The 14695-nt window shown below is 35.6% G+C and overlaps 2 protein-coding genes across 2 annotated transcripts; both read left to right on the forward strand.

Moving 5' to 3' along the window:
- Positions 1-465: 465 nt before the first annotated feature.
- On the forward strand, positions 466-7275 carry Orc3 (Origin recognition complex subunit 3). Its single transcript, XM_053746897.2, has 12 exons — positions 466-763; positions 1116-1265; positions 1527-1705; positions 2338-2446; positions 2836-3059; positions 3375-3522; positions 4027-4152; positions 4535-4852; positions 5328-5708; positions 6147-6377; positions 6828-7012; positions 7130-7275. Exons 1-12 carry the CDS (start codon positions 737-739, stop codon positions 7224-7226), a joined length of 2175 nt encoding a protein of 724 aa, XP_053602872.1. The 5' UTR covers positions 466-736; the 3' UTR covers positions 7227-7275.
- Positions 7276-9644: 2369 nt separating this feature from the next.
- On the forward strand, positions 9645-11086 carry LOC128670846 (larval cuticle protein 1-like). Its single transcript, XM_053746854.1, has 3 exons — positions 9645-9797; positions 9942-10069; positions 10641-11086. Exons 1-3 carry the CDS (start codon positions 9735-9737, stop codon positions 10849-10851), a joined length of 402 nt encoding a protein of 133 aa, XP_053602829.1. The 5' UTR covers positions 9645-9734; the 3' UTR covers positions 10852-11086.
- The last annotated feature ends 3609 nt before the right edge of the window (positions 11087-14695 follow it).

The raw sequence follows: 14695 nt of genomic DNA on the forward strand, positions 1-14695 counted from the left end.
TTGTTGTATATTTTCACAAACGAATGCTTACATAACGTACTCTAGAAATTAATAAAGTACTTTAAAATAAACGTTTTAATCGACATAGCAAAAGGCGGCAATGCTTTTGTGTACCTAACATATAGTGCTGTACTCTGGCGGGATAAATGTGCAGTAATACTCCCTATTATATACACCATATCTTCCATTTCGATAATGTTAAAAAGAGATATGTGTGTTATTAAATACAATACATGAGAAGACACGTACTGATTTAAATTTTGCCGTTTATGTTATGCTCTTTTAAATAATTACTTTCGTAATCAAAACTATATTATATTAAAACCCCGGGCTTCACAGCCCCAAAACAGCCGGAAACATACAAAAGCTGTATTTTTTTTCCTTTTGTTTTCATACATTGGTATCCCTGCCGATATTTTTGGCGCTAAAATTGTGTGCATTTGACTTTGACATTATTGTGAGTGACATATCAGTCAGTTTTTTGTATGTAGGTACTGTGTGGAAAACTTTACTTTTTTATTTATTTAATTTACCTACCTATTTCTTTTTTGTACATTAGTTGTTCATAATTAACTTATTTGATATTTTTTTGTTTTAATTGTTCAAGATACTATCTATCTCATCAAACTATTGTCAGCATATGTGATAAATCTTTCGTGTTAGTCCAGAACTCTCAGAACAGGATCATCAAGTATCACATGTGGAATTTAATCATAATAACTGCGCTAAGCATACAATGGAATCAACGGTTTCTGTATCAAAGGTAAGGATATAAACTTTTGTTAAAATTGACAAGGTTATTGCTGAACTAGCAATTTCAATCAAGCTTACAGTGTATAATAGTATGAATACCAAACGTTGGGAATCCAGAGCAGGAAGTTGTGTTAGAATTTGTGTGTTATCTACTATTTGTAATGATCATGGTTAACAGCATTGTACTTATAATAAACACAAGGAGGGTTTATTAATTTATTATTTGGTTTATGTAGTGTATAGCATGAATAGCTCTTTATCAAGATTATTTACAACATCAATGTTTTTTCATCTCATTATTTATTTATTTTTCTAGGTATGTTAGAGTATTTAATAAATGAATATTAAATTATTATTTTCAGGGAGTGTTTTTGTTTAAAAATGGCTTTAAAAAAGTAAAAAACCCAAAGAAGAAAACCCAAAACAAGAATTTTTTTGAAAAAAGTTTCGGTAAACAACCATGGTATGTAGCTTTTAAGAGAAATTGGAAAATAATTGAAGATGAAATAAAGGTTAGTTTGTATTATTTTCTAGAAGTAAATAGTTTAGGAAATTACAAAAGTTACATTATTACATTATTTGTATTTTTTTAAACCCTGACTTTTTTCCTGCCCATACATGTAATATTTACACTGTATTCATAAACTGTATTTAGGGGTCATTGAGCCAGAGCAGTAAGTAATTTGTAGAGGTGTGATAAGTGAGAACAAACAATGTCATTGAGGATTTAGAAATATTTAGTCTTCTCCATAATTTTTTATTTATCATTACAGAATCTCCAGCACCGAACATATAACACATTGCTGAATGACATAGTCAATTACATCAAATCATTTCATAATCAGGAAACATCTGACAGTTTGGAGACAATAATACCAAGTGCTACTCTTTTGACTGGTGTTAATCAACCAGACCATTTCTCTCAGTTTGCAGCATTGATTGATAAAATAAGGTTAGATTCAAGTGTTCATCCTTCTTATCTGATCAAGTGTGTTATTGCCAATACTATTGACAGATTTTATTCATGTTATCTAAACAGTATCTAGTACTCAATAGTAAACAAATTGTGTAGGTTTTCTTAGAAAGTTTTCAACAGTTAGCTCATGTGCCTAAAACCACACACACAAAACCTGGTGACTTCCAATCTCAGGCAGATTGTCTTAAAAAAAAGGACCCTGGGCTTCAATGATCAATGGCTGCAGAGACTTTCTTATGAGAGAGATTGTCCTAACCACCTTCTAGTGTTCATCCAAAACAATGGAATTGTAATTTTGACAAAAACCAAACTTTTCGGCTTGTAGTGTTTTTCAACAGAGAAAAAACCATTTGGGAACCACATGCCTGGCTTCTTGTTCTTGCCAGAAAACATACGTAAAAAAGTTATTTATTTATGTAAAGAACTATATTGATGGCTAGAAAATTTTGGCCGAATTGTTGTTCAAAATTGAAGCTGAATATTCATTAGTACTATTTGATACCATATAATGATAAGTTTATTTGCAACATTGGCATACCTCTATGCCTTTGAGAATTTTCATGCTTAATATTTGCAGCAAATAACCTTGTCAATTTAACATGTTGCAGGGAAGAAGTTACACCTCATATTGCTATGATAAGTTCACAAGATGCACCTACAGTCAAACATCTTGTTGAGAACACGGTGTGGCAGCTCATACATGGACATGAGAAATTGGTCAGTACAGGGTGCAGCTGGTCTCAGTTGTTTCACCTAGGCATATGTTCAGTTAGACCTAGCTAGGTGACTTGAGGTTTAGCCATGTATAGTTATATCTACATTTAAGATTAGATAAATTGTGTGCCTGTTTTTTTGACCTGACATGAATGCTAGTATCTACACATGAGTGCATACGAATTTCGACCTTATTGATTTGAATTAGAATAAGTTGAGTATGATTGAGTAGATAATATACACTCACAAATAATATGTCACTTCACTCACAAACACTTTAAATTTAGTGCATGTCAACTCTGCTTAATTTGGGAGGGCCAATACAATTTCACATTGTTGTTGATAATGGAATATTAGTGATTTAAACTGATGATCGGAAACCAATTTTCCAGGAGAGCATTGATGAAGAAGATGATGACTTAAAAGGGACTAAGAAATTGAAGAAAAATCAATGTACATTCAAAACACTAAAACAATGGTATACTTCTCAGTTTTTGGGACAATCTCCAAGGAAAAAAAGACATGGAAGTATGTCTTCCAGATCTATGGTTATTATTATACCTGATTTTGAGAGTTTCAATTGTAATGTACTGCAAGATTTTGTTATGATCGCAAGGTAAACAATATTCAATTATTTTATTTATTTGTTGGGATGAAAAGTCTCTATTATCCATTGTCTATTTTACCTGTTTACCAAATATCATTAAAAATAACTACTTCATAATATATGTACATAGATTGTGGCATGTGGTTCCGTTTTAGAATAGGGTACCTCCTGTGGATACTGTACGAGGCGACTAAGACACATAGCCTATGCAGCGAGTATTTGTTAAAGTCTTCTATTGGACACAGTTGCCGTAATTTACTAATAAGAAAACGGTCCCGAATCTAGGAATAAGGTTTTGAGATGATGTGTATAATTTTGTCCCAGCTCGTATGTGCCGTCGCTGCCGCTGGTGTTCGTGTTCGGCGTAGCCACGTCGGTATCGGCGCTGCACAAGTCATTCCCGTACCACGTTTCGTCCAAGTTGCTGATTAAGGTTTTCCATTCACAGGCGTCGCCAGTGTACATGAATCAAGTAAATATATTGTTTATTTATCGAATACTAGCGATCTAACCCGGATTCATCGGTCATTTATGTAAGGTCAAGTATGTAATGTTAACCTTCGGGAAAATATATAATATAAATTGATGCAGCAGTGTTTCTTAGACAAGAAACAGTGCTGCATCAAAATAAAGTGGAGAATGAAAATAAAGACATCTTATAAAACTGTTTTTCCTTTTAGCCAAAACTGATACAGCAAGTTAGTAGCCTAAAATATAAACTATAATTTGGTTCTCAATTTTATAAATTAGTTACATGGACAAAGCCAGGTTTTAGGTTTTGGGGATTTCAAAAAATTACATAAAATAACTCTTACACTACTATGCTACGCCAATGTTATATTGAGTACTAAAGGGCTCAACCACTGTGCGTACTAGTGCCATTGTTTTCTATAGAATAATTAGTATTTCAGTCCCCTTTGGTTCCATTTTCATAACTGGCTACAAAAAGGAAATTTCATTCACTGTTTTGTTTCAGGTTCTGGAAGACATATTTCTAACTCACACTAGTCCATTCCACTTATCAGCCAAAACTTTTGAACTGTTAACAGATGTGTTCTTATTCTACGATTTTTCGGTTACTGGTCTAATCCAAAGTATTAAGGTAAATATTAATCTGGTTTTAGATGGCGTCCTATTGAAAATTGAAAAAAAAATATATTGAGCTGCTCTTTCTTCATAACCAATTGAAAAGATGTAAACATCTTGATACGACGAAGTGATGCCCAATTTTCCCTAAAGATTAATAGCGATAGTACAGTAAATGTATTGTAACTGTTGTAAAACAAGTCTTACAAAAAAAATATCGGGATAAAATGTATGTGCTATTCCTGGTTACATCCAACCCGTTAACCAATTAAATTTCAGAAAAATAAAATCTTTCGCCCAAATATAAACTTTCTCATTTATAATAATGGTGGGACTTGAGTTAGTAGAGATACTTTGAATTGGTGGTGTATTGAATTAAATTATTTCTGTAATTACAGTATTGCATGATGGACCACTATTACGGAGACAACACAAAGACGTTGTGCTGTGAACGCAGCAAAATAGAAGAGGCTATTACGAAGCTAACTACTGAAGACCTGGAAAACATCCGGCAACTGATGTCATTCAGACCGTTTTTGGAGTCACAGGAGGACTGCCAGACCAGAATCAGCTTGTTTGAAGATGACGCCTTCTTTAGAGAAGTGCTTTGTAGCGAAATTAATATACTTCAAGATTATATTTACACGTTTTACACGTGTTTGAGGATATTGCTCGCGTTTGTAAAGGATCTTCCAAAGAATTTATTAGGAAAATCGGTAATATTATTACATTACAGCTTTAAATTATTTTTACTTCTTTGAATCTTGCTAGTTAAATTTCACCTACTTCCGCATGCACTTACTTGAAATTTCCACGCCGCTTCAGTTCCCATGACATTATGATGGCAAGAGAACTCCTCAACGGTTTACTATACCAGAGGGGATGAGACTCAGTGAACCAATCACCATTGTGACTCAACGACAACCACACTGCAATGAGATTGGTTCGCTGCATCTCACTTCGAATCGATTTGATGGCGAGAAGTAGAATTGCAAACCTGCACTTCGCCCACAGCACGTTTTTTGCCACGCATAGAATTCAACAAATAAAAGCTAGTATCAAAAATTACATTTTTGTAAAAAAAGAAACTAACTAAAAGTTAGTATTTTTATGCTGTTATTTTCGAAAATAGATTTCGAACAGAACATTACAAATTACAAAATACGTAATAATTTGTCTTTCTACTTTAAGGTCCGCGAAATCTATACAAAATGTGCACAGGAAAACGTGACTAGTACACAAGCGTTCAAGGAATGTATGCAACTGATCAACTTTCAATCTCAAGTAAAATTAGTTGATAGTATCAAAAACGCCTTGAAGATAGTCAATACTGCCTTACAAGTGGTGTCCCCTGTCAAGCCTCTACGAACTACTCCAAGCAAAAGCAATGTGGATAACATTGTTATAAACCACGACACTGGAGAAAATTTCGTAAAGGCGATCAGAGTGCATTTAATGATGTTTTCGAGGCAAATTGAGAATGCTAGCACAGAATGCAGTGTCATATCCGAAGTCGTTGATGATGAAAATGAAGTGGAAAATGTACCGGGAAACAGGTACAAATTGAAGGAGGTAAACATAATTATTTGAAATTTTGATTTAGTTTTTTTGTTTAAATAAAAACTTTTTTGGGTTGACATTACTTTTGCATTGCTTGACAAATCAGAACCAAAATTGGCCATTAAAGCATCTTGACTAATCGAAACCATTTTTGTGTATGACAAATTGGTTACTAAATCGTCCCAGGATGGGGTGACCGGAAGCGAATGAGTCGGATAAAAACTGATTTTCTTCTATTTAATATTTAAAAATTGTGGTCATGTCATCGGTACAATAGAGAATGAGCTGCTTAGTGAATTATGCAATGTCATAGTATAATATATAATAATATTTTTGGGCCATTATGCAACACACCCAATAATTTTTATTTTATTTGTTTGGAAGATTATCGGGCAAACAGAAGCTACAAAAGAATAATAACATAAACATATTTAAATTTAATGATTTCAGAAATTACTAAAAGCCACTCGCGTAGACAAAGTGCAATCGGAATTCTCGATGGTTCGGTCTCGTTTCGTGAGCTACCTAGAGGAGACGCTGTCAGCGGGTCTGCAGCCGCCGCCGACGCGGGCGCTGCACGAGCTGCGCTGGGCCGCGCGCGGGCGCGTGTGCGCGCGGCTGCTGGGCGCGCCGCGCGCTGCGCTGCACACCGCGCTCACCAACCCCGTGCATTACTTGCAGGTACTTATTATGCCTATGCGTGTGAACGGTCTGACAAATAGGGATGCGAAAGATCATGCGAAGTTTGCGAGTTGTGCGAGTTTTGACACTCAACGGCTGACGAACAATCGCGGAGAATGCTCAGATTGATCGAGAGAGGGAGTCTTGTAAAATCTTTTATCAAAGTTCACAAGGCGCTTCCTGCACACTTATCACATTTTTGACAATTTCTTACAATTTATGGCGAAAACTAAGAGTATCGCGATAACTAATAGATTTATCTCAACTATTCAGTTTAGGAATGTTAAGAATCTCCAACCTACGTCTTATTTTTGCCAGTCAGTCTGCAAGCGCTTAAAAATAAATCAGTCTGCTTGACTAGCCATTATTTACTGTATACATTCTACATTTGAATTAGCTGAAATCTATTTTTGAAATTTAGCATCAACGCCTATTTAACCATGTCGCCAGTGTTCGTGTTGCCGGCTGCCGTCGGCGGACAGCGTGGGCCGCAGCCTGCCGGACGTGTGCGCGGCGTACAAGCTGCACCGCGAGTGCGGGAAGCTCATCAACCTGTTCGACTGGCTGCAGGCCTTCGCGGCGGTGCTACGCCCCGACGTAGACACCGACGACAGCCAAGAAGACACCGCTGTGCAGTACGTTTATTTCATTTTATAGTTTATTCAATGTTTTTGTTTGTCAATTTCACGGTAAACAAAAAGTCCTTTAAATTAGGGTATGCTAAATGATAAAGCGTTAAATTCTTGTTTCAGTGTACGATTCAATCGCGCCGTGGCAGAGTTGCAATTCCTTGGTTTCATAAAGTCTTCCAAGAGAAAGACTGATCATGTCATGCGATTAACTTGGTGATGTTTGAGTGCTTTATTTATTTTTTGTAATAAATACGATTTGATAAAAATTAGTTTTATTTATCTTAAATATAAGTTTAAATATTGCGAACAAGATTTATATGTAAATGTATGAATTTGAATCCGAAGCGTTTTGTATTGGTTGAAACGCCGACATCCTGTTTTATCTTCTCATAAATGCTAATTAGCATTTTATTGGAATGGTTTTTGCGGCTACAAATCAAAATATTAGAATTGATACATTAAAAGTAGGTATGTTCTTGAGTACTACTTAAGTATTTACGGTTTAAAACAGGTATCTGGCTTCATACGATTTAATAAGATAATAAGCGAATGATATAAATCACGATATTTAACAACATTGTTGTACATATGTCGACACTCAGAAAGCTGGTTAAAAGGGTAATGGCCATAGGTACGGGCTTAATGAGCAGTAGGATGCACGGGATAATAAACTTCACGGTAGGATGGCAGTCGACATCGTTTGCCGGCTCCACACTATCGTTGAACTCAGGCAGATGCTAACGCGAATGCACTAACGTTGCCTAGTTTGTATAGTAAGAGGTACCTACTCAGTCATTCGGCGACTGTTCCGCGATAGTGGGGCAGTATAAATATTAAGGAAAATCGTCCTTAAGTATGCAGGATAATTTTGGCCTATCAGAGTGAAAGGTCATGTTATGCTGGTTTTTAATTAGGAATTTATGGTCCCCAATGTGAGAAGTCGCCGTCGCGCCTGTCTGTATGTATGAACGGATTGTTATACGGTTATCACCAATAGATGTTGATTCTTGAGAAAGGTTTAGGTGTATAATTTACCTATACTATGGTTTTACCCGAGCGAAGCCGGGTCGGGCCGCTAGTAATGTGTAGGTATATAATAAATTAAAGTGATTAAGGGTCTTTTAGGGACACATGTCGAAATATTCTGGAATATTTCCCACCTAAGTAACTACCTACTACTATTGGAATGACAGGAATTACGAATACCTAACAATAATTTAGGAGTTTACGTCGTTGATTTAAGAAAAATCCGGACAAAGAGTTCAACGTTCGAGGTTACAGAATATTGAATATTACTTAACATTTTCTAATTTAAACTTGTTCTAAAAATGTGCACTGACCCATCCACAGAACGAATTCAGGGTTGTGGTTAATAATCAATGTTCGTCTGACCGATTTTGATGAGAATGTACCTATTGATATAACACTTGAAAAATTACTATTACCAAACTCCAGACTTTCGGTAGACTAACCTGAAACAAAGTACCCAACCAGAACGCAGTGGCCTTGAATAGTAATTTCATGTCATGTTACATAGAGCTGACCTCTGGAAAGGTTAAGAGCACACCACTTTAGGACGGGTTTGGTCCATACTTTTTTTATTTTTAATCATCTAAGTATAATAATGTTGTTTTATATTTTTTCTTTGCTGACCTTTCTGACTGGAGCTCAGTATTTGGTTCCTCCTGATTTGCTCATCGATTTTCCGATGTGATGTGAGTGATGATAGAAAATACTTGATTTACTGAAAATGAAATGAAAATACTTCATATCAGATTACCTACTAATACCGATTAATAGCAGTTACTGCAGTTGTCCTCAGCGGTTGTGACAAAGAGGGTGGATAATTGTGGAGGGTGGATAAGTGAGCAGGATGATTTGTAAATAGACGGACACAATTTTTTTGTTTATATAAAGAATTCATACATTACACAAATACAAATAGATAATATTTTAAGTAATGTAAGAATAATTGTGAGATTAGTGTATGTGTACGTGCATAAATGAATGCAATATGTGACGACGAAATATGTATTATATAAATATCATAGGTCAATTTATTTTGCAAATATGTGTGATTAAAAATAATTACGTTCAAATAGAACAATTTTGGTAGGTTCATGCATTTAGTAAGTACTTCGTTGTACGGAGTACCTACTAATTCCATGGGTACATGACATATTATTGAAATGTCAGAGGAGGAACTCCATAAAGTACGACGACCTCTGTGACCTAATGGTCCTCATGCCCGCCTCCGACCGGGGATCGAACCCGGGACCTCTCGGTTCAGAGGCAAGCACTTTACCACTGCGCCACCGAGGTCGTCAATTGCCAATATTCGTATGCCATATTGTCGTCAATTACAATTCGTATGTGAGTAGAAGTTGTTTTTGACATTTATTAGGATTGTAACAAATGACAACTCTATTTTTACTTAATTATCATTAGGTACCAATTTTTCATAAGTCATCGCCTTGACCCGATAGGCATTATAAATGTTGGTGACAAATTAATAAGTAAATAATAAAGAGAACCTTCAAATAGCTGCGATACACACACATGCTTACCAGAAGTGGACTGTATGCAATATGATACCTATTCGTATGTAAATTGTGTATGTACTCGTGGTCATCGATGACCGAATCAGGGAGCCGGAATATCGACATCGTATGTTTGTTCGCTGACATTACGTTAGAAGACGGAGAAATGTATAAAAGATTTTGCCATGAGCAGTTTAGCATCAGTCGCTCATCAGCCACCGACGTACACCAAATTCAAAATGAAAATTGTACGTTTTCATTTGTTTATTTTCTATCTTCAAATTAATTTTAGAAAAATTGATTTGATTTTAGGACAAAAGAGGGATTTAAACAGTGAAATTGTTTAATAAGTTGAGTTGTAAAAGTGATTACAAATAAAGTGATGTTTTCAGATCTTTGTCGCCCTTGCCCTAGTGGCCGTCGCCGTCGCCGCTCCCGCCGCTCCCTCCAATACAGCGGAACCCGTGAAAATCCTGAGGAGCGAATTTGACCAACAGCCAGAGGGTGCTTACGTATTCAGGTAAATTAATATTTGATGTTTAATTTACATTCAGCCCTGGCACTATGCACATATTTTTTACAGTTTTCTCAGGCAAGGCATATTAATTAGGTAGGTATTTTGAATTACAATGAAGCATTGAACATTGTGTTGAATAATGTTAATGTTTTTATTTTTTGTAATTTCAACATGCCTATATCCGTGTTGTTTTCATGTCATGGAAATGCTGAATGATATCTGGAACGCCATACACACAGACACACCTTTGTGTGTGTGCATTCGGTAATTCATTTATGAAAAGGGAAAAAGCTGCTCACAGCTCACAATTACTATTTAGAATTTACATTGACCGTAATATCTTCGCTTTAATGAGAAAAAAAATAAAATTTATTTGCTAGAATACTTAACTAGTTATTTTAATGAAGGGACTGATAGAAACCTTATTGAAATATTTGATTCTAATGATAAAAGATGCGATTCTCATTAAATCGAGGAAATCGTGGGCAACTAAGTAGTCTACAATAAATATGTTTTGCAAATAAGACAATCTAATTAAATTCATTTTAAATTTACAATATTCTTTTACTTTTAGTTTTGAAACTGAAAATGGAATTACCCAAAACGAAAATGGTGAATTGAAACAAGTCGTCGACGAGGAGAACAAGCCTCACACGGTGGTGGTAGTCCGGGGCTCCTACTCCTACGTGAACCCCGAGGGCAAGTCAGAGACCATCAACTATGTCGCGGACGAGACCGGATTCCACGCTGAAGGTGACTCCATCCCTAAACCCGCTAGAAAGTGAACACCCCACTCCGATCGACTATCGAATAAACCCTAAGCAATCTTATTGTTTATTCGATTAGACGATTGATAAGTCACTAGAATTAAGGATTAATCTTGTTTCAACCTTAGAGCATGCCACTGGCCGTTTTTGCTCGTTACAAGATTTCACACTGCCATATTTTTGTACTTTTATGTTATTTTTGTTACGTTTTTATACATGAATGTGGAATTGTAAATAAAGATTTCAAATGATACCAAATTTTTCATTCATTCCTGACCCAAGCCCTTTTGTTTTCTCACGAGGTAGATAGGAGCTCCTCTGAGAGGTTTTTTGAAATCAAATCTTCTACCCTTGATATTTATAAGGTTTACGTTACTTATGGCCCATTTTGTACGAACTTGTTCATTTTTAGGATATCTGACCAAAGGTGTGTCTACGGGGCCCTAATAAGAGTACAAAGGCTTCGCTGTCTGTTCTCACACGTCCGTCTATCACAGGACTTATATATAAAACCACTATTACCAATAAAGTAACAACACAGGAAAATTGACCTTATTCAGCAGTAAAATGTTGGATTAAAGTCTACATAAAACAAATCGTAAAAAACTGAAAATAAAGAATGATCATGTATTACCGAAAATTGTTTATTATCATTGTCTAAACTAAATTTCAAATGATGATGTAAGCTGTCACTTTGTGAATAGGTAAAATATTTGATAATGAGTATTTAAATATTTTTAATAATGATATCTAATATTGAAGGGAAACATTAGTGTCACAATCCTGAGATAGCTATGTAACTAAATAATAAATAAAAGAAATGCTGTGCTGTGTGTTACGATTCACATGCCGCATTGTTCAATTTAAAGTTGATAGTAGGCCTACAGTCTGCAGGTTTACGAAGAGGGCATGCAAGCGTGACCCTGTTCATTATGTTCCTCAACACATGGTCTTTTTATGTCGCATAGCTCACAGTCGAAGATAGAACGGTGGGCGTCTCTGCTAAAGGTTTAAATTTAAGGTGCGCCTTGATGAATTCTTACAACGCATATCTTAATCATATACAAGGTATTTTTTAACAATGCACATTTATATGTGCAGATTTGGCCGACAGAGCCAGAGACTAGAGAGGAAATAGGTTATAACCATGGATTTAATAGGTACTTCGTATTTACGAATTCCATGGTTATAACAGACAGAGTTGGGTTGGTTTCCAAAGAAAATGTCAAAATATGTCAAAATCTTTTTGATCTACCACACAAATTGGCTATTAGACTGGTTCTTTGACTGGTATTAACCAAAATAAAATAGAGTTCAGTCAGTAATAATTATTTGATACTTAGTCGGTAATACTTGGTTACTTTTTATACTTATTCTTTTTTTTATTGATTTTCGCTTATATTTATATATATAACTCTTGGCCCAGCTAGCTCAATACAGCCAAATGCGATAAAAATGAGCGGAAAATGTGCAACTTATATTTAACTAGCGGTTCGTCTCGGCTTTGCTCGGATAAAAACTTAATAAATTATACATCTACACCTACCACAGGATCACCTATCTACCTATTGGTGAAATTTTGCAATCGTTTTTGAGTTAATTGCGAACAGGCAGACAAATGCGGCAGAGGACTTCGTTTTATAATACCTATGTAAGGATGAATAAAACGCTGGACATTTTCCAGTCACGAGAAAAGTACCAAAATCGGGGACTTTGCCCATTTATGAAATTAACTAAAAAAAGAGTAGAAAGTTGTGGTACGTACGTAGGATCCTTGAAAAGGGAGCACTAAGAAATAACATCCCGTAATTCCTACGGAACGGGATTAGATGAATTTATTACGAACATTAAAAGTCGCGAGCAAATACTATAAAATATTATATATTTAACTATAAAAGATATAAAATACTAAGCGTCGAAGGTGGATCTGACGAGTATCATACAATTGTCATTGTCTAAGATTATCACAGGCTAAGCACGACACAAAGAAATACTTCATAATAAACAATACTCCTACGCAATTTGGGTGTCTGCTGAATGTTACTTAATTAATACGTATCTTGCCACAAAAAGTCAATTAATGTAGTAATGATATAGATAGACCCAGTAACTAGTTAAAAATATTCAACACATGTAATTAACCCACACAGATGTTTCTTAGCACTTTAATTTGTGAACAAGATCTATATCATCGCGTTTAATGTCGAAAAACAGCGTTTTAACCTTCTTTCATGAATAATGGTGTTGAATGGCGTATAATGATACGCCTAGGTTCTCTTTTGAAATACATATGCGTTATTAGATTGACATGTTTTGGTTGTGACAAGTAAAGTGTGAAAGTAGGATATATTTGTAAATTAGCATTCAACTTCTTTTTTAGGCTGATTGTTGGTTGTATAAATGCAGTTTTTCTTCTTCACAATATGCAATCTTACATAATATATTTGAAATGCCTTTTACAATTTCACCGAGCTATATATTACTACATATCACAGTATAATAGTATGCTACATTTTTGTGACTAGTGCTTCCGCCCTAGAATACGACTTTCCATATCCTCCCGTGTATGTCGTATACGAGGTGTATGGGACATATAGATAGTTTAGATAGCTGATAAGCAGCAACTGGCATTCCCAAGGATGACTGACGTCTGAAAGGCGGCGATTGTAAAATTACATACATTTTAACGTTATTTTTTTTACGCTGATCCTGGATTTTGCGACGCCACAGCTCCGAACGAATTCAGGAATATGCGCAGATGAGGAAGAGACACAATTAAAGAGAACAATAAGTTAGTGTAAAGGATTCCTCTCGAGTTGTTTTCTTTCAACGGGAGTAAGCAACGAAGGAAGAAATACATGAAATATTGAACATAAGACAGATTCAAGACAAAGACAGTTGAGAGAAGTTTGTTATTATATTAAGTTAGTTACGCGAAAGCGAACTGTGGCTAAAAGTGATATCCATCTAGGTGATATATCTGGTAATGATGAAAATAAGATAAGTTCATCAAATTAGTTGGATATTGAATTAATGTGCAGGTTATTAGGTAAAACCTGGGGCATAAGAACGACGAGGGCCAATCCGAAATTGTGAGATGAAGCAAGGAAAGAACGAATGAAGGGTTTATTAGAGAAAAGGGGTGTATAGACTTCGTGAGGGGTGATACAACAGTGTTAGGAGTAAATGTGAACCTGTCAGGAAACAAGCCTTATGAAAAAATAATGTAGGTACAGCGCCGACTCCAGAGTGTAATAATGATCCGCCGCTTATTATCAAATTCTACTTCATGTTTAAATCCTTTGATGGAGGCCAGCGATTTTACTCCAATCCTGTATTTTGAATTCAAATTATAGCTTTTTAATCACAAACTTTCAGTTTCACGGGTGCTCATTGTAATACTGTGCATGGCGTGGTCCTGTTCTAAGGAGCCACACCGAAATGCTCTATAGTATCTATTATATCGATAAAGCATTTTTTGTAAATTCGTGACCATAAGCGACGTCGTGCCGTCACAATTAAGTCATTGAATTGAGTTACGACTGCTTCAATCGTCGAAGAAGGCGGTAAAGGAGACGCTCATTCAGGTAAAACGTTCAATTTGTTTATTTAGAGCAAATATGACAAACATTACAAAACTAACCTTATGTCCAGGTATCAAGCGCTATGATCGTTAGCGGGCGAGAGATCCTTTGCAGTTTCTTTTCCAATCAGTCTATGAAGAACACATGATTAGCGTTCCTGGCTTCTTGCATTCTAAACTCTGCTTGGTAAAGACCACCTAGGTAACATTCTGCAACGTAATTGAGTAAAACAATGTGTTGTGGCAAGTAACATTAACATAATTAGGGGTTAAAATTGC

The sequence above is a fragment of the Plodia interpunctella genome, chromosome 6, assembly GCF_027563975.2.
Source record: "Plodia interpunctella isolate USDA-ARS_2022_Savannah chromosome 6, ilPloInte3.2, whole genome shotgun sequence".
Taxonomy (NCBI): domain Eukaryota; kingdom Metazoa; phylum Arthropoda; class Insecta; order Lepidoptera; family Pyralidae; genus Plodia; species Plodia interpunctella.

Coding starts and splice junctions, on each gene's coding strand:
- LOC128670846 (XM_053746854.1), top strand. CDS start 9,735: ATGAGCAGTTTAGCATCAGTCGCTCATCAGCCACCGACGTACACCAAA. Junction 9,798..9,941: donor CCAAATTCAAAATGAAAATT/GTACGTTTTCAT, acceptor TGATGTTTTCAG/ATCTTTGTCGCCCTTGCCCT. Junction 10,070..10,640: donor GAGGGTGCTTACGTATTCAG/GTAAATTAATAT, acceptor TTTTACTTTTAG/TTTTGAAACTGAAAATGGAA.
- Orc3 (XM_053746897.2), top strand. CDS start 737: ATGGAATCAACGGTTTCTGTATCAAAG. Junction 4,853..5,327: donor AGAATTTATTAGGAAAATCG/GTAATATTATTA, acceptor TTCTACTTTAAG/GTCCGCGAAATCTATACAAA. Junction 7,013..7,129: donor CAAGAAGACACCGCTGTGCA/GTACGTTTATTT, acceptor TTCTTGTTTCAG/TGTACGATTCAATCGCGCCG.